Genomic DNA, 20,150 nt, shown 5'->3' with positions numbered 1-20,150 from the left:
TATAGTTAAATATATTTAGTTATGTGAAACTACAAGTTTGTGTCAGTGTCTCTGACTCCATTTGGACACCAGCCGTGTAATTCCCTGTGTCAGACTTGCCCCAGTCAGGCTCTGAGGAAAGCAAGACTCTTGAATCCATTGAGTTGAATCAAAAGAACTTTTACTGAGAGTCACTGGATACAATAAAGTCAGGCGGAATCTGAAGTCCCAGCACAAAGAACAAAGTAATTCTTCCATTTCCCAATCCCACCCCACCCCGTCCCCCCGACCAGTCCACCGGCATGCCAAGAAGATGTTTTGAGAACTTTGAGGTGCTCAAAGTGGTGAGGTGAACTAGGCAGATAGTAGTTCACACTCAGCACCCGATGGCCTTGGAACCTGGCGAAAACTGGCTGGGAAGAAGTCTGTCCCATCTCCGAAGAGAGTCCCCCTCCCTAATTCCCAAGCGAACAGCAGAAGCAGAAAAATCTCAAGCATGCTCATCCACCCCCCTCTCCTCCCCGCATCACAATGGCAGGACATCGGAGCAATGACACCCTGACAATGAAATGAAATCTGACACCCTGACAATGAAATGAAATGAATGAAACTATGCATTAATTGTAGAGCTTGGAAGTGGGACAAGGGATGATCAGCAGAAGGCAGGGACCTTCTGTATGTTCATGATGTTTCTTCAATAGCAGTGTCTACAGAAATAGCTCTGCAGAGTTTAAAAGGCCAGGAATGTGTGATTTCTTTTGAAATCTCAGGACTACACTCAATTTTCAAGTCAAGGGTGAAGGATTTCATTTGAGAAATTTTCTGGGGCAAAGACAAAAATGCTTAAACCAACTCAGCCCAACCCAAACAAATAAAAACAAACAAAAATTAAGAGTTGTCGTGGCGCAATGGTTAAAATGCAGTAGTGCAGGCTACTTCTGCTGACTGCCCACTGCCAGCAGTTTGGCAGTTTGAGTATCACCGGCTCAAGGTTGACTCAGCCTTCCATCCTTCCGAGGTCGGTAAAATGAGGACCCAGATTGTTGGGGGCAATAGGCTGACTCTGTAAACCACTTAGAGAGGGCTGTAAAAGCACTGTTAAGAAGTATATAAGTTCTATATTGCTATTGCTATTAAATTCAGTCAAACCAATTTGCAATTCAATTCATTGGATACAATTAATGGGTTACTCCACTTTTATTATATAACATGTATAATTTAGTAGCAGCTTTAGGATACATCATGTGAGAGAGTTGGGGGCTCAAGTTATGCCCCTGCGAGGGATAGTTTTTTTCCCAGCCTCTTGGCCCAGAATGCTAGGAAAAAAAGTCTGATGTTAAATATTGCTAACATAGTGTAAGCCGCCCTGAGTCTTCGGAGAAGGGCGGGATATAAATGCAAATAAAAAAAAATAAAAAAAATTTGAATCCAGTGAAATCTATCAGTTGAAGCTATCTCTACCATATGGTCTATGCCAGAGGTCTCCAATCTTGGCAGCTTTAAGACTTCTGGACTTCAACTCCCAGAATTCCTCAGGCAGCTTTGCTGGCTGAGGAACTCTGGGAGTTGAAGTTCACAAATCTTAAAGTTGCCACGGTTGGAGACCCCTGGTCTATGCGTTCCACTATTGTCAGCTTTCCGACTAGCAATAACTGTCCAAGATCTCAGGTAAAGAAAACTGTGTAGTACTACTTCAAGACAATCCAACAAATATTATCTTCTTGAAAAATATGCTGTGTCTCTGGGATATGGTGTCTTTCCTCAGAGAGTGGTTGTAGAAGCTGTCTGTCTGCCATTTTTTTTTTTTCGATTTGCTGTCTGCAAGATAATAAGTTATTTTCTAGAAGCTCAAAAACAGTTCTGGGTTGAAGTACCATCCCTGCATGGAATGTCAAAGCCTTCACCTACATTCTTAATCACCACCAGTTTATCAAACAGTTTGAAGGAGAGTGGAACCTGAAACATACATATGCCATTTTGGTTTCCAGCTTCAGTATTGTTCAGAAAGAGGTGGGGACCATCACCAGTGCAAGAAACATGAGAGACACCTACAAAATCTTCAGATTCTTCCACAGGACTCAGAAATCTTTGCCCCTTATATTCAGAAAATAGGATTTCATCAGAGACCACCTCATCCTCCTTGGGAGAATGTTCCTCTTCTGTTCCTTTGACAAATCCCAACAACTCCATTGCTGTATCAGTAACTGGCTCCTCTTTGTCAGATGAAGGTTCTACAACCAATGGTTGCATGGGGCTGTTGGCTTCCATTGGTTCCATAAAATCCAACTTTACCTGGGGCTGAAAAACATTAGGAAAATGTCTGTCTGGGGTTGGATTAAATCCCAAACTATTGTTTGTTTAATCATAGTTTATTGGATCAATGACAATTGGGAGGGTTTGCACCCTGGGGTAAGACAAATGATTTACAAGCTACAATAGATATATTTATATATTCAAACCAATGTGCCAAAAATGAATATATCATTAAGAATAATGTGGGAGACTAGGATCTGCAGATCTCTATTAAGCTGCTTTAAGATGAGTGGTGGTGAGGTCTTTAGGAACCATGTTTTTACCAAATTAGGGTGTTTACCTATCTTATCCAATATTGTGTGCTCTGATTGGCAATTTTGATCTAATTTGGCCATCTGGAAATGCTAGCAGAGGTTAAGTCCTCTTTCTAACTTAATTGGGAGGAAACCTGCACTATCAAATTGTGCACCGCTGTATATTAGTGCTGGCTGAGAAATTCTGGGAGTTGAATTTCATCTTCAAGTTGCAAGATTGAGAAACACTGATCTACAGTGTACAAGAGTAGAACATGAGTCTAGGCCAAAGAGATACTCTTGCAGGACAAAAGATTGTAAAATAAAGATTCATCCTATAGATCCAAAGTGCTGTAATGACAACCATTTGAAAACTGTGTTTTTGGTATATTCAAAGAAGTGTCCTTCTCCCATATTACAGCTACTCCTCAACTTACGACAATTGAGCCCAAAATTGTCTGAGCTGCCTGATCGTCAGAGCCTTTTTTTTACTTTTAAAAGCATTTTTTTACAACCTATTCAGCCAAATAGATTGTAAAAAATGCTTTTAACAGTAAAAAAAAGATTGAGCGCCACAGCTGATCCCCCCCCCCTGAGTGCACTGTTCTACTTACCCCATGCCTCCTTTCGGCATGCATTGTGCGCACATGCACCTTGCATTTGGTGTGTGGTGCACACCGCATATGCGCGCACAGCGTGCATGCGCAGCCAGCGAACCGGTAGTAAACTGGTTCAGATTTCACCACTGGTTGAGACTACCTCTCTACTGTTCTGTGAGCTGCAGAAAGACCTTTTCTCAGCTTCTCTGTCTCAAATACAGAGGTCTCCAGTGATCAAGAGATAATCTGCTAATACTATCTCCTACTGATAAAACATGCAGTGATCCATGCTGTAGAAAAATCTTCACTTGGAGCTCACCTGGCCTGTTTCTGCTGTGGTGTGAAACTTCACAGCATCTGTATTTGCAGGATCTGGCAATGCTGGGCACAGAGATTTCTTCATTCTGGAGCAAATGTTAAAACAATGGTTTGAGAAGCAGAAGTGGGAGTGAGGGGAATTGCTTAGCTCTTGGAAGGCCAGGAAAGGCTCAAGATACAGATGTGGTTCTTTTGCATATTTCCAGTTTTAAAAAGTTTATGCATTTGCAAATCAGGTTAAGCCAGGACCTACAGCCAAGTCCAATAGAACAGCAGCCCCCAACCTTATGGATACCAGGGACCGGTTCCATGGAGAGAGGTTTTTCTGCAGACTGGAGGGGGAGTGATTCTGCGTGCTGCCTGCATCCCACAGATGGGACTTAATTTCTTTGCGCAGGCTGGTTTTTCTTATGCCGTGCAGTGGTGGGTTGCTACCGGTTTGCCCCGGATCAGGCGAACCGGTAGTGGTGGCGGGAGGCTCCGCCCTCCCACCCGGACACTTCTGCACATGCATACCCACAAGCGCACGCACACCCACAAGTGAACCGGTGCTGGTCCATGGACCAAGGGTTGGGGACCTCTGCTATAGAACTATGCTACATAGGAACATAGTAGATTAACTTATAATGCTAAACCATCTTGTCCAATTAAAAGCAGACAATATTATGTCTTGGTATTATATGCAAACTAGGTCATTGAACTTTAGTACATCTGATCATCCTGAAAGATAGGCTGATAGCATGATCTCCCATATTATAGATATGGAATGCTATTGTCAGCATGCAAGACACTGCCTTTGCTAGAATTTCTATCAGAGCTGGGATAACAAGTGACAATTCCCCAGCTCATGTTCTCAGCTGCTTTACTGCATCAACTCACTGAAGCCACATAGTAGATGATTAATTAGCTGACGACTTTGGAATCAACTATCCAGGGAGATAACAGTTGCTCACTGCAGCTACTTAGGAGTTAATTTTATATGTTTCCTAAAACCAATTATTTAGGTAATTTCAGCATAAAATGCTGCTTTATACCAATTAGTTTATATAGCCTACTATGCCACCCAATTCAGTTTACAAATTAATATTCATCAACAAAAATAGTGTTGATTAAAACAGGAATCTTTTTCTTGCACAACAAGTGCTGGAATACTATGCATAGAGTATTCTCAATATAATAAAATGTGTTGTACAAATGGTCCTTGACTTACAGCCAAAATTTTGTTGCTAAGTGAGACTATTGTTAAGTAAATTTGGCCCTATTTTATGATCTTTTTGCCATGGCTGCCAGGTGAATCACTGCAGTTTTTAAATTAGTAACACGGTTGTTAAGTGAATCTGGCTTCCCCATTGACTTTGCTTGCCAGAGGGTTACAAAGGGTGACCCCATGACCCCCTGGGACACTGCAGCCTTCATAAATATGAGTCAGTTGCCAAGTGTCCGAATTTTGATCACGTGACCATGGGGATGCTGCCATGGTCATACGTGTGAAAAATGGCCATAAGTCACTTTTTTCAGTACCATTGTAACTTTAAATGGTCACCAAACGAACTATTGTAAGTTGAGGTCTACTTGTATTCTCTCCCTTCATTATTACTACATGGCCAGTCTATAGACTAAGCTTCCTGTGTCTTAAAGCAGGGACTTTTCTCCTGCCCTTGAAATAGTTATTGCACATGGCTTCATCATAGTTACCTTTTTTTGCCAAGGTAGAAGATGGTGGTGACAAAAAGGATGCCCCCCAAAATCCCCATAAATAGAAAGCTAAGCACCAGAGGTAGCTGCTTGGGATCTAGAGAGGAAGAAAAAAACATGAAAAGCTATTGCTACTGTTGAAATTTTAGAAGGAGAACTCAGGGGGAAGAGAAGTTATACCTGGAGCTTTGGTTAGAAATCGATAAAAAGTTTTGCAGTTGTCTTTGCTGTTTGCTGTAGAGACCCAGATGCCAACAAGATAGAAAGTGTCAGGCTGTAAGTTCTGGATTGTATACCGTGTCTGTGACACGTTGACGTCATAATCTGAACAAGAACAAGACAGTAATCAGAGCCCTTTGGTTGGCATTTTCCACAGCACCATGGCAGCAGCAACCAAGTCCTTGGCCAAATTTTAGTGGGTAAATTTGCCAGGACACTCTCTTTCTCTTCCAAATTGTATGAACCCAAGACTCAAAGGTTAGAGCCCCATACTCACATGTTATGTTACCGTATTGCTCCTTTTGACAACATATGATATATTTCTTCAGTAGACCTGGGCAATCAGAGAGGGGTCTGGGAGGCTTCCACTGGATGACAGCAGAATTTGCAGTTTGGTTAGTCACATTTACATGGATGGCATCTTCAAGAGAAGCTGCAAACCAAAGAGGACAGTTATCATTGGCTCTTGAAGACCATAAATTCCATTGATTTCTTCCATCTTTGGAATGATAGCCAGGTTCTCCCATCACTTCCCTGAGAACCTGAATATAGAGCTAAGGATGAATTGCAGTCAACTGTTGACCAAGGTAGGATAATCAGAGAAGGGTACCAGAAAAGAGTAGTCAGGGCCAAGATTTTGAAGTGTTCTCAGGCTGTAGAAGTTGTTAAAAAAAAAGAATTTCAGAGCCCTTAGTTGAAGCTCTGGTGATAAATTGGCTACATTAGTGAACCTTTGGTGTGCGCGTCTGCCTATCACGTTCTTACAGAACTCTGGCTTCTGTGGAATACAGTTTGAAAAACCTAGTTTAGGTGATCTTTGTTTATTCCTGAAAAACCGAAATACTTTTCACCGGCCCTCATAGAAGCTATCATTCTTCCTTCTTTCCTGAAAAATCTTACCTTCTTTCCTTCCATTCCATGCATTATTACAATCAATATTATAATGAATTTCCAGATATAGGTAGTCCTTGACTCACAATAATTTGTTTAACAACCATTCAAATTATGATGGCCCTGAAAAAAGTTATTAGTGACCAATCCTCACACTTATAACTGTCACAATTATCAAAATTTGTCTGCAAAACTGTCGCATAATCAAAATTGGGGCATTCGGCAACTGGCATGTATTTAGGACAGTGACAGAGTCCTGGGTCATGTGATCTCCAATTGCGACCATCCAATGAATCTTCTAACAAGCAAAGTCAATGGGGGAAGCCAGATTTGCTTAACAACCATGTGACTCTTTTAACAATTGCTTAATATCTATTAAAGATTGAACTATAGAAACCACTTGTTTGCTGTTACAGAAGACAAAATATGAATTTATATTGCCACAGAAGTGGCATATTCTTTTTATTTATTAATTAGATTTTTATCCTGCCTTTATTATTTTATAAGTAACTCATGGTGGTAAATACACATACTCCTTCCTCCTCCTCTTTTCCCCTCAACAAGAACCCTGTGAGGTGGGTTGAGCTGAGAATATCGGGCCCAAGGTCACTCAGTTGGCTTTTAGACCAGGACTAGAATTCAGATACTTTGGCCACCTAATGAGAAGGAAGGACTCACTGGAGAAGAGCCTAATGCTGGGAAAGATTGAGGGCAAAAGAAGAATGGGACGACAGAGAATGAGGTGGCTGGATGGAGTCACTGAAGCAGTCAAAGGGAGCTTAAATGGACTCCAGAGGATGGTAGAGGATAGGAAGGCCTGGAGGAACGTTGTCCATGGGGTCACAATGGGTTGGACACGACTTTGCAACTAACAACAACAGAATTCAGAGTCTCCTGGTTTCTAAGCCAGCATCTCACCCATTATACCAAACTGTCTCTCTTTGTTAGATAAGTACAGTGAAATACTGTAGGTTATGAAAATGGTCATGCATTTCTCTATTTAGTCATCTTTGATAACCCCTACAACTGGTCACCTTATAGTATTTTCAAGATAATGGGCTTTCTAACCACAGGCCTGAGATCAGTGGTGGGATTCAGCCAGTTCGCACCACCTCGGGAGAACCGGTTGTTAACTTTCTGAGCAGTTTACCAAACTGGTTATTGGAAGAAATCATTAGGGCAGAGAACCGGTTGTTAAATTACTTAAATCCCACCACTGCCTGAGATGCTCTATTACAGTGGTCCCCAATCTTTGGGACCTGGCTGGGGAGTGAGGAGAGGGGAACTGGGCCACCCAGACACACATGAAGCCTGTGCATGAGAGGGTGGGTTGGCAAGTGGCGAGCCAACATGCATGCATGCGATTGCCCACTGGCCCGCCTCTCGCACAAGTTTTGCTGTGCATGTGCACATTCCGGACAGCCACTCATACGGCCCAATTCCTGAATAGGCCATGGCCCGGTAGTGGGCTGTGGCCCAAGGGTTGGGGACCCCTGCTCTATTATCTGTTTTTGAGGCATGAGATGCAGCCTCTGTCTCATCCCCAAGATTCCAGCAACCTAAATTTGCATTTGGCTAGAAAACATGATTTGCTGGTTCTGGCTCAAATTAATGAATTAAAGGTGTCCTACTGCTTTTGCTCACTTGAGGATGGGGTGGGGGCTGGTGGGATAATTCTGGATGCTGCTAGCTCTGGCTATATTAAGCTGAAGGGAAGGGCAGACTGGCAAACTCTCTAGAAGACTCTTCTAGAGCAGCTTAGAAGAGTGAATCATAGAGTCATAGGGCTTGAAAGGACCTCGGAGGTCTTCTATCCGACCCCCTGCTCAAGACACAAGCCTTATACCATCTCAGTCACATGGTTGTCCAGTCTATTTCTGAAAACCTCCAGGGATAGAGCACCCATAACCCCATTGATTAATTGTCCTCACTGTCAGAAATGTTCTCCTTCCTTCTTGGTTGGTTCTCTCTTTAAGCAACTTCCACTCATGACTTCATGTCCTCCCCCCCCACCAATGCTTTGGAAGAGGGGTCACCAACCTTGGCAACTTTAAGACTTGTGGACTTCAACTCCCAGAGCTCCTCAGCCAGCTTTGCTGGCTGAAGAACTCTAGGAGTTGAAGTCCACAAGTCTACAAGTCTTAAAGTTGCCAAGGTTGGGGACCCCTGCTTTGGAGAATAAGTCAATAAGGGTGAAATATAGCTGGGATGAAGCTTGGTGGACTTCTCAATGCACCATGAAATAACCTCCAACATTACCCTGCACCCTTTCCTCCATCCCACTGATCTGTTGCCTGTGCTATTTGTAAACAAGGTCCACCACCCCTTCAGAAATTGCCTGAGTGACAGGTTACTGTTGCAGAGCAACTTGAAAGGTGGCTAAAGGCTCCATCCCCAGATTCTGCCCCAGACTGTCCTGCTAAGGAGCTGTTAGAGGTGTCCCGTCCCCCTCTCCCACCGCCAACTGGTTAGTGACACTGGGCGGAAGGGAAAAATAAGAGAACCATATTATTCCGCCAAATCAAGGATTGAAGTAATGCACTTTAACATTATTATGAGAAAGGGCTAATGGGTGACAGATGACAATGACAGTGTTACAGATTGGAAATGTCTGAAGTTGTGGTGCTAGTGTCAGCTCAAAAGGAAACATACTACATTAAGCAGTTTGTTTAATAATGACTAGTAGGTGGTTTCACTCATGGGTTGGGGATGAGATGAGGACAGTGTTGTGGGACTAAGGGGAAGATTGGGTTTAGCAAGATAAGATTGTGCAATGATAAACTGCAAGTTGAGTCGAATCTAAGAAGTTCAAGATGCTCGATGCAGAAAGGTTACAGTTGCCAATTTAAAACTGCAACTATTCTGCCCTTATCTATCTTTTTCTGGTAAGTACAAAGATAAAAGCAACAACAGAGACATTCAAGAAACTTATCATCAAAAGACAACATCTAGATTACAAAATTATGTGAATGAAGCAGGCAAACATTTTTTTAACTCTGTCCAGAGTAACTATTTTGGGCTATTGGTAGTTCTGACTGATGGGATAAGCGGGGGTGGAAAGTCAGCATGACATACTCACCATTTCTATGGAAAAGGTATGTATACCCAAAAGTTGTCCATGTATATATGTTCCATGACTTTATATATTTGTATACTGCAAAGCGATAACACTTGTTGGATTCAATTTCCCCTGGAATTGAGGAGAAAAAAAATAATAGGTTTCATAACCTTAGAAGAGACATGTTGGATCAGACCAAAGCTTTCTCTTACATACCATCATATTTCTAACAGTAATTAGCTAGATATTTCTCGAGGTCCAGTCAATAAACATCAGAGACTGTTTTCCCTCCAGCTTCTGGTATTGACTCCATAAATGGCTATTTCAATTAGCTCTTGCTAATAGTATCCATTTTCCCATTTCATCCATTTCTCTAATTTCCTTTTGAAATCAATGACCATCCCTACAACTTCATCCTAGAGGTCTAAACAAATCAAGACTATATTGTGTAAACAAGTGCTTTATCACAGTTGTCCTTTCACAGCTTCTTCAGAGGATCCTGAGGTTTAAAGTCTATTCAACTTAGATATAAGGAACCCATGCATAGAAAAAAGAGCAGGTGAACCAAATTACTACCCACTTCCTCCTTTAGTCTATAGTGTACTAGCTGTGTGTTCCCAGGATGTCTCACTTCAGGTTTCTTCTATGATTCCGAGATGGCACTATTGACAAAATATCAAAATTCAGCAATCCTAGAGGAATTGACAGATGCACCGTGCAAAATAACCATTTTATAGTACAGTCAGTGGTGGGATTCAGCCAGTTCGCACCACTTCGGGAGAACCGGTTGTTAATTTTCTGAGCAGTTTGATGAACTGGTTGTTGGAAGAAATCATTAGGGTAGAGAACCAGTTGTTAAATTACTTGAATCCCACCACTGAGTACAGTATATTTCAGCTAGTCTTCCTGCCCCTGTTTTATTGCTTTAAATTAATGGCAAAGCTATTCGCTAATCCCTTCCAGTGAAATACCACTTTCCTTCCCAACCCAAGTGTAGCTCCAGCTAGAGATGCACTTGGGCAAATCTGGAAGGGATAAAATTAGAAAGTGTCACAGCAACAAAGAGCACTTTCTCTTGATCCTGCAGCTTCTGCCAAGCAAGCTATGCCACTTTGAAAGTTTCTCTGATAGAGAGAGTGATATTCTAGTAGAGGAACCTGGGTGGGCCCTAGGAAGAGGTTTCAGTGTTACCTGTAACCAGGTAAGTATTATCATGTCTCATGCAGTCTTCCTTAGGTAAGTTTTCTCCAAGAGGCTGAGCTTCAAAGCAAAAGTGATCAAAGTCCTTGTCCCCTTCCCACTTCAGAGTGTAATGCCTTCCGGACAGATTGACATTCAGAAAATTGGGACCTAGGACTGTAGAATCATAGCATTAGAAATTAACATTAAAGCTATCTAGAGGTAACTGAAGAATTCTTGGAGTGGAGGTTTTAAGGAGTGATTATGGATTATGATTTGTGCTATATTTTAATTTTTGTTGTTAGTCGTTAGTCTTATACCCTGTATTCGGTTCTCGGAAGTCCCGGGGGGTGGGCGGAGGAAGGGGGAGGGAGGGGGAGGGGGGATGAGGGTAGAAAATGGATTGATAGTTAATGTACAAAGATGATTGAAGATGTATAATTAATGTAAGATCGGAGCTGCCTGGCTACCACTTCAGAATGATGGGAAAGAAGGAAGTAGAAGAGAGAAGGAGGTAGGAAAGAGAAGAGGAGGAAGAGGAAAGGAAGGAAGAGGGATAGAAGAGGGAGAAGAAAGGAGTAGGGAGGAAGGAGGAGAGGATGTAGATAAGAGAGGGGGAGGATGGTTGTGGAAAGTAGAAGAAGGTAGAGAAGGGAAGAGAGTTAAAGGAAGGGGGTGGTGACCGGGCAGGTCCGATTAATTGTATATGATGGTACATTAAATATGTTATTGGATATGTTATTGGATAAGAATGTTAAAATAAAACTTTTTTTTAAAAAAAAAAGAATTCTTGGAGTTGAAGTCCACACATTCTTGAAGTTTTTAAGAATAGGCAACACTGTCTAGACCAAGTGTGGTCAATGAATGAGCCTTCTGCGTGGAGCATCTCTGACAGATGCGTGCCCTACTTTTTCCTGAGATTTCACAAAAGAAGGGCCATGGGCAACAATCTTGTAATGCAATAAAAATGTTGGATACATATTTATAATATGCCATTGTTATTGCCATGGAATATGCTCAAACCTGAGCTCTTAATTGGTCAAATTCATTTTTTGTCTTCTGCCAATTTCATTCTAGGTCTCTCTCTCTCCCCTGCTATTTCATTTCCTGAAGATCCTCAATAAACCAGGCTTGGTAAAACAGAGGGAAGCCATTCAGAGCAAGTCTATCCAAGTTGCCATCACTCTTATGCTCCAACTGGCAACTGGCCTTGGTGAACAGTTTTCCAGGATCTCGGGAATTTCTCCAAAAGCTCTCAGAAACCTACTGGATACATCAGATATTTGGAGCAGACCTTCAATAGGCCCATCTTTTCTTTAGTGACTGGTGCCACTGACTAGTTCAATGGCAATCAAAGAGTGACCTGATGGAGAGATGCTCCAAATTAATTTTTCTAGGACTATATTGGTTATTTTACTCAATTTATACCACATAAAATATAAAGGAGCAATTGATGGTGGAAGTGAGTCCCTATACAAAATGAGATTACTAGAAGATGGTTGCTGTGATGGATTATATCTACAAAGGGGAAGGTGGTGTGATGGATTACAGCGAAGTAGCAGTTTCCCACAAAGGAGGAGATCACGCTCGAAGGAGGGAGATGATACAAGAGTCAACACAGCCTGGAGCTGGATCAAAGAAAGTGGAAGATATTTAGGATAGCTGTTCTATAGAATCTCCCCGGGTATATTCCAGGGGTCAGCAACCCGCGACTCTGGAGCTGCATGTGGCTCTTTCATCCCTCTGCTCGGATCCCTGTCGCTGGTCAGCTCCACAATTGATAGGACTTTTGGTTAGGACTGGTAGAGGAAAAAAAAAACGCCGCGCTAGGAGGAGACTCTATGGTGGGGGAACTGGACTTCTGGTTGGCTCTGGAATTGAATGGGGGGCTTCCAGTTAGGACCTTTGTGGCTCTTTGAGTATTTAAGGTTGCCAACCCCTGGTATTTTCATTATGATTAGAATATAGGTAGTCCTTGATTTACAACAGTTGATTTAGTCACTGTTCAAAGTTGTGGGAAAAACAGTTTATAAGGCACTTTTTTCAGTTGAGAAAAAAGTGTCTTATAAACTGTTTTTCCCACAATCATTGTTATATCCTCATGTAATCAAAATTCAGACAGTAGGCAATTTATATATATTTATGACGGCCGCAGTGCCCCGGGGTCATGGGATCATCTTTTGTGCCATTTTGACAAGCAAAGTCAATGGGGAATGCAGATTCACTTAACAACCGGGTTACTAACTTAACAATGATGCAGTGATTCACTTAACAACTACGGCAAGAAAGGTCATAAAATGGGGCAAAACTCACTTAATAACTGCCTGGCTTAGCAATGGAAATGTGGGTTCAACTGTGGTCATAAGTTGAGGGCTACCTGTGGTATAGGTTTAGTGTGGCAAGATTCTGTCTATATCGTGTAAACAAATAACGAATTGAACTTTGGCTGGGATTACGCTGTGTTGCTCTTGGGCTGGGCCTGACCATTTCTTTGTATACCAACCTGCATTTTGTTCTGGTGGTAACTTAAAGGAATAAGCTGGAGAATGTCCCACTTTATTAAATGCCACCAGAGAAATGTTATATTCAGCTGCAGAAAGGGCAGTGTGGTACGAAGTTGTACTATTTACGGTACTGCTGTACTTTTTGAAGCCAGAAAAGCACTGCTTGCAGGCCAGCATGACGAAAGTCAGATAATAGCTCACTGCCCCTTCCTCCACGGAGGGTCTCTGCAAAAATACAAAAGAGAGGATAGAAAGCATTTTCCAAGCCACCAGCTAATGCTTCCATTTCTATTTTTCTTTTCTGGGGAGACACCTCTTGGGCATTCTGTGGTTTCAAACCATTAGGGAGCACTATCCAGTCTAGGCTGGGTGATGTCTGCATGACAGCACTAAAAGATCTGCAGGGATTTTGCGTCAGGCCCCATGACCCCTCTAATCCTCTTCTTTTTTAGATTCTTGAATTAAGGTAGGTTGTCACCTTGTAAAATAAAATGACAGATTCCGGTTTCATTTACAACAGGGGTGTCAAACTCAAGGCCCGCGGGCTGGATTCAGCCCACGGGGTGTTTAGATCTGGCCTGCGGGGCTGGCCTGGAAATAGCAAAGGACCAGCCCATGGTGCCTCTGCTAGAGAAAACAGGGCGTGGGGGGATTGTGTGCCCTCCCCCCATGCCCTGTTTTCAGCCTGCAACACCCTGCTGGCCAGTTTCAAAAGTTTTTACTACCAGTTCTGTGGGTGTGGCTTGGTGGGCGTGGCATGGCTTGGTGGGCGTGGCATGGTGGGCGTGGCATGGCTTGGTGGGCGTGGCATGGCTTGGTGGGTGTGGCTTCGTGGGCACGGCAGGGGAAAGATACTGTAAAATCTCCATTCCCACTCCACTTCAGGGGAAGGTTACTGCAAAATCCCCATTTCCTCCCGACCAGCTGGGACTTGGGAGGCAGAGAATAGATGGGGGCGGGGCCAGTCAGAATTTTTACTACCGGTTCTCTGAACTACTCAAAATTTCCGCTACTGGTTCTCCAGAACTGGTCAGAACCTGCTGAAACCCACCTCTTCTGCTGGCCAAAACAGGGTACGGGTGGGGCACAAAATCGGGGTGCGTCAGGGTGCTGTAGGAGGTATCCAAGCCAAAAACAGGGCGTTGGCTGGCAAGCCATTTTGGCTGGCAGGGTGCTGCAGGAGGCATTTGTCCCGTCTGCCGTACAGCCCGTCTCTTCCCCCACCCCTGTCTGGCCTGTGGAGGATAACTACAATGCTGATCCGACCCTCGAAGAAATCCAGTTTGACACTCCTGATTTACAAGAACACTCTGGGCCCTACATTGGCCCTACAGACATGTTTAGCAAATGAAAATAAAGGGTGACTGAAATCTAGGAGTTTATTTGCAAATGGTACTTCTTCCCTCCAACCACCACCACCAGCTAAACGCCTCATCAGCCCCGAACATACAGGTAGTCCTCCAATTACAAAAGTTCATTTTGTGACTGTTCAAAGTTACAACAGCATTGAAAAAAGTGACTTATAACCATTTTTCAAACTTACGACTGTTTCAGCATCCCCATGGTCACGTGATCAATATTCAGATGCTTGATAACTGACCCATATTTTTGACAGTTGGAGTGTCTCAGAGGGTCATGCTATTGCCTTTTGCGAAATTCTGGCAAGCAAAGTCAATGGGCAAGCCAGATTCACTTAACAACCATGTTACTAACTTAATGATTGCAGTGATTCACTTAACAACTGTGGCAAGAAAGGTCTCAAAATAGGTCAAAATTCACTTTATAAATGTGTCACTTAGCAACAGAAATCTGGGGCTCAATTATGGTCATAAGTCAAGGACTCCCTGTATAACTTTCATATCTAAAGATGGGAGCTTAAATGTTTGCACTGAATATTTTTCTTGTCTTCTGCCTGCTTAAGAAACAACATTTTTAATGTTTGAAATGCAGGCAATCCAAATGCAGGATGGATTAGGAGTCTGAGCCACAGGATGTTTGACTGATGGATTCAGATGCCCCAAAGACTGAATAAAAGCATTCCTCTTACCGCCCATTGCAGAGTTACATTCCTCTGGCCTTCCTTTCCCAGGGACTCCACAGTATAATTTACTGTGGGACTTCTGAGGATTTCTAGAAGAAAAAAAATGCATTTATTAGACTCTGGAAACTTTGCTAATTTCTCCCCAAGCCTCTTTATACACTGGAGACAAATTCTTTGTGTGTCCAATCACACTTGGCCAATAAAGAATTCTGTTCTGTTCTGTTCTGTTCTGTTCTGTTCTGTTCTGTTCTGACGAGACGAGACGAGACGAGACAAGACAAGACAAGACAAGACAAGACACACACACACAAATCTCACCATAAGGAACAAAGAGGATTTCACTCCAGCTGCTCCAGTGACTGCTCCAGTGATCAGTTCGATACCGAACCTGCACTTCATAACGAATGTTTTTTTCCAAGTGACATGTGGCAACTAGACAAAGGTAAGGATATCTGCATCAGTCTTCAATTGTCTCCAGACACGAAGACTATAGTAGCTGTTAAGCAGGGTTATCTACAGAACTAATTTCTTTTCTGTCCCGCATCCTTCATTGTAAACTGATCAGAATTTAGCTATTCAAGCATGAAGGTGGCAGCGAACCCAATCTATCATGTGGATTTGATTCAGAGATATCAATGGAAGAGCTTACCTCCTGGTGTTTTGAGCGCTCCATCACTGGAGGTTTTCAAGAAAAGATTGGACAACCGTTTGTCTGGGATGGTATAAGGACTCCCGCCTTGGGCATGAGGTTGGATTAGATGATGATTAAGTACATGCTTGATGGACATTACCTCACAGATGACCCCCACCCAGTCAAAGACCTTGGAGTGTTTATATCTAACAATCGAAGTACCAAAGCCCACTGCAACTATATAGCAAAAAAGGCTCTAAAAGTTGTTAACTTAATTCTACATAGCTTCGTTTCCAAAAACACCACGCTACTGACCAGAGCATATAAAACTTTTGCTAGGCCAATTCTTGATTACTGCTCGCCTGTCTGGAACCCGTACCATATATCTGATATCAATACAGTTGAGCGTGTCCAAAGGTACTTTACCAGAAGAGTTCTCCACTCCTCCGTAACCAATAAAATACCTTATTCCACCAGACTTGATATCCTGGGTCTAGAAAACTTGGAACTTCGTCGCCTTCGACAGGACCTGGGTTTAGCTCATAGAATCATCCGTTATAATGTCCTTCCTGCCAATGACTACTTCAGTTTCAGCTACAATAACACAAGAGCTACCAACAGATTTAAACTTAATGTCAACCGCACCAGTTTAGATTGCAGAAAACACGATTTCTGTAACAGAATTATCTATGCTTGGAATGCATTACCTGACTTTGTGGTCTCTTCTCATAACCCCAAAAGTTTTATTAAAAATCTATCCACTGTTGACCTCACCACATTCCTAAGAGGACTCTAAGGGGCGTGCATAAGAGCACAAATGCGCCTACCGTTCCTGTCCTATTGTTTCTTCCCATATATATATATATATATATATATATATATATATATATATATATATATATATATATATATATATATATATATATATATATATATATATATATATATATATTTATATATATGCTTATACTACCTTGTTTCTCCTCATATATATGTTTATATATTATATAATCTTTTGTGTTATGCTTGTTATGCTTGTGTATATTGTTATGACAAAATTAAATAAATAAAATAAATAAATAAATAAATAAATGATTCTCTATCATTCAGTTTAATGGAGGGATGTCAAACTTAATTTCACTGAGGGCCGCATCAGGGTTGTGTTTGACCTTGGGAGGCCAGGGTGGGCGTGGCCAGCTCGACATCACTCATGTCGGGGGCGCCTGTGGTGGCCTGAGTGCTCTGCCAGCAAAAACATGCTCCCGAGCTCCAGTTTCGGCTGCAACAACCCTCTGCCAGTGAAAATGGGGCTCGGGAGGGCCGCATGTTCCGTTTTCACTGGCAGACGCACTGCAGGCTGGTGCAGTGTGGCCCCAGGCGCCAGGTTAAGCATCTCACAGTTCAGATACGGCCCCCAGGCCTTGAGTTTGACACCCCTGGCTTACGGTGTTGTATTCTATGACTCAAACTCACCTTGGCAGCATCTTCTTTCTTCATGTTTCTATAATGTTCAGTTCATCCCCAGCCCTTGGATGAGGCCAGTGTAAGTCATCCTTAGCTTACTGGTGTTAAAAGACATATTTTCTTTAAGTAGAGAGCATCCAACAGTGGCCTCAAGTTTGTAACCTTGGAATGAGGTCAGGTGATTGGGAAGAAATATAATGGTGGAAGGAGAGAGACCAGCAAGAGGATCTGCTCATTATGCCTCTGAACTTCCTCTGAAGGAGCAAATTTGTGACAATTGTACTAGCATGATTACAATTCACAGTGTTGGTATTAAATTAACCTATAAAATCCTTTATGACTTGGTGCACAGGTTATCTCCAGGATTGGCTTTTTCTTCATTCAATGAATCGAATTCATTCAATCTATATGGCTGCTCAACTAACAAATTGTAATTGTGGCTGGCTAATGTAGAATTAAAACCAATGCAATTCTAGCAAAGAAAAAAGAAAAGAAAGCATGGTACAAATCAAGGGCAGTCATTAAGTAACACCCATTACGGATGGACTCATCTACCATTCTAGTTCAATCCCGGGAGAAATGCCAAGTTTTCAAGGGCTTATGCTGGGTCTTGTGAGGTGAATTGAGCTGAAGGAATATGACTAGGTCAAGGAGGGCCAGAATTAATGCACCACCCCCATCCAGTCCCAGCACATGGGAAATCAATGCCATCTCAGTACTGAATCTTGGTCTGAAATTAAAGTAAACAGAGTCTGGGCAATCCCTTTTCTTCCAAGATCCTCTTAAGCTGACCATCTTTCCTAAAGAGAGAAGTTTGGGGCTAGAACAATTGTTGTCCAACACCAGGGGTGGGCTCCTGGGGGTTCGGCAGGGTTTGGGCGATCCTCTAGCCAAGGATCGCTGGGGTTCAGTGAATCCCCAAATGCCATCCCTGACTGGCCCTGTCCTGCCTTGCCCGCCCGCCCACTCCAACCCACCCACCTCTCCCCGCCTCTCCCCTCCCCTCCCAGGAGTCTCCATTCGGCTCGTTCATCATTCCAGGTAATTGCAGGGGCCGCACGGAGGGTCTGGGAAGGCAAAAAACAGGCCTACCAGAGGTTCCGGAAGTCCAGAAACAGGCCTGTTTCCAGCCTCCGGAGGGCTTCCGGACCCTGGGGGAAGCTGCTTTCGTCTTCCCGGAGGCCCAAGAAAAGCCTCTGGAGCTTAGGAAGGGCGAAAAACAGGCCTCCTGGAAGTTCCGGAAGTCCGGAAACTGGCCTGTTTCCAGCCTCTGGACCCATTGGAAACCGTTTTCGCCCTCCCAGAGACTCGAGAAAAGGCTCCAGTGCATGGGGAGGGTGAAAAATGCCTCCCCCCGCCATGGTGCAGGTGGCCAACTAGGCCAAACCCGTTGCTAAAGGATCAGAAGCCCACCCCGTCCAACAGTATTAGATATAGTGATGACTTCCTGAGGAAGAGATCAACAACTGATTCACTAAGAGCCAGTAGAACTACCCTCTCCTTCAAGGATGCATTCATCATCACCTAGATTTGTTCCCTGCATAGAGGCCTTAACCAGTCAGGAGGAACATAGATTTAATTCACAGGTGGCCATGCTAACAGCTCCAGGAACTCAATCCACTTCAGCAGGACTAAGGGGCTCATATTTGTCCCAGATAACAAGCAAGACTATGCCTCAAGCAACTCGAAAGGACCCACACAGTTAAAATCCAAATTAGAGTGGATCTGATTAATTTTATCTGACAGATGCCTAGACAATTTTTCACAGCAGCTCTGCAAATCTCAGAAACCCTTCCTTTCCCAAAATTGGGTCATCCTGAGCAGAAGCTACAGACATGTGAAGAGCAGAAAAATAGCTATGTTTTGTTAGTCTTATTGACACAAGGTACCTCTTGATAAAAGATTTTGCTCATGTTTCATTGGATTCAATGTTTATTCATTAGTGCTCTAAGTGTCTCTTTCTACATCATCTCCCAGAGTTTTGATAACCACGAGGATCTTCATGATCCATATATAAAAAGAGTGCAAATAAGCAAAATCCAATTTAAGGTCCCTTCATTCCGTGCAGTGATTACAATAAGGTCTCAGCTGAATTGTGCACTAGAACCCTAGGAATAATTATTCTTACATAACAGTTGCAGACATTCACCTAGATAGGGGGTCCTTTTTTAAAAAAAATATTATTTAGTGCTGGTGAATTAATAACTTCTATTTTTGATGAAATTTGCAACCAAAATATAATAGAAGGACATATAACAGAATAACAGGCCAGCTCTGCTGGGATGGAATGTCCTAAGAGCAGCACCTTCCACCGTTGCCAAGACTGCCTACCAACTAGAAGTCAAGGGCCGGTGACCTTGCAGGCACCCAAAACAGAGATGGCAACACACCATCAACAAAGATATGCAAGCCGCAGGCCTGCACCTTGGAGAAGCAGCTGACTGTGCAAAGTGGCGTTCAATGATCCGAAAAGCCGACCCTACACTTGCAGGAATATGCTAGGAAGAAGAAGAAGAAGATAACAGAATAACAGAATGAGAGAGTTTGAAGGAATCTTGGGGGTCGTCTAGTCCAACCCCCTGCTCAGGCAGGAAGCCTTATACCATTTCAGACAAATGGTTGTCTAATCTCTTCTTTAAAACTTCCAGTATTATCATAATAATTCAGTTATAATTCAGTCAGAATAGAAATGAATACATGATAATGACTAAAAGGAAATTCACCTAAATCTGAAAGAGAAAAATCCATAGTAATATTAATATTGAGTTAACTTAATCCTTTTAACATGTTACTAGACGTTATCAGTTGCTAGGTGAATAGATAGTTTATAGATTTGATGACATATATAGGACTAGCTGAATACCCGTGCTCCGCTACGAAACTATGTGATCGGGCTTGATAAATCGACACTTAGAGTTTGAAAATTAATGAGAAGTTACGATTGACCTCTCCTCTCCCCTTCTCTCCCTCAGGCTTGCCCCACAGAAGCCTCTCTTCTCTATTCCCTACTTTCCCTCAGCCTTGCC

The 20,150-nt window shown here is 42.8% G+C and overlaps 1 protein-coding gene across 3 annotated transcripts in view; it reads right to left on the bottom strand.

Annotated features, from left to right (window-relative positions):
- Window positions 1–272: 272 nt before the first annotated feature.
- The window catches only part of IL12RB1 (interleukin 12 receptor subunit beta 1), a 29,468-nt gene continuing 9,590 nt past the window's right edge, over window positions 273–20,150 (bottom strand). For 2 of the 3 annotated variants that reach the window (XM_058163231.1, XM_058163232.1), the window contains exons 6-15: window positions 15,348–15,461; window positions 15,036–15,118; window positions 12,988–13,213; window positions 10,497–10,661; window positions 9,327–9,437; window positions 5,634–5,789; window positions 5,318–5,461; window positions 5,138–5,234; window positions 3,444–3,528; window positions 273–2,277 (exon numbers count right to left, since the gene is read on the bottom strand). In XM_058163231.1, coding sequence (XP_058019214.1) covers window positions 1,828–2,277; window positions 3,444–3,528; window positions 5,138–5,234; window positions 5,318–5,461; window positions 5,634–5,789; window positions 9,327–9,437; window positions 10,497–10,661; window positions 12,988–13,213; window positions 15,036–15,118; window positions 15,348–15,461 — 1,631 coding nt within the window. In that variant the 3' untranslated portion in view covers window positions 273–1,827. The remainder of the gene's footprint in view (window positions 2,278–3,443; window positions 3,529–5,137; window positions 5,235–5,317; window positions 5,462–5,633; window positions 5,790–9,326; window positions 9,438–10,496; window positions 10,662–12,987; window positions 13,214–15,035; window positions 15,119–15,347; window positions 15,462–20,150) is intronic. The other variant, XM_058163233.1, reaches the window with a different exon arrangement.

Source organism: Ahaetulla prasina, chromosome 1, assembly GCF_028640845.1.
Source record: "Ahaetulla prasina isolate Xishuangbanna chromosome 1, ASM2864084v1, whole genome shotgun sequence".
In the NCBI taxonomy this organism is placed as follows: domain Eukaryota; kingdom Metazoa; phylum Chordata; class Lepidosauria; order Squamata; family Colubridae; genus Ahaetulla; species Ahaetulla prasina.
The sequence above is the reverse complement of the archived record's forward strand: the minus strand, read 5'-3'. Positions and strand labels throughout refer to the sequence as shown.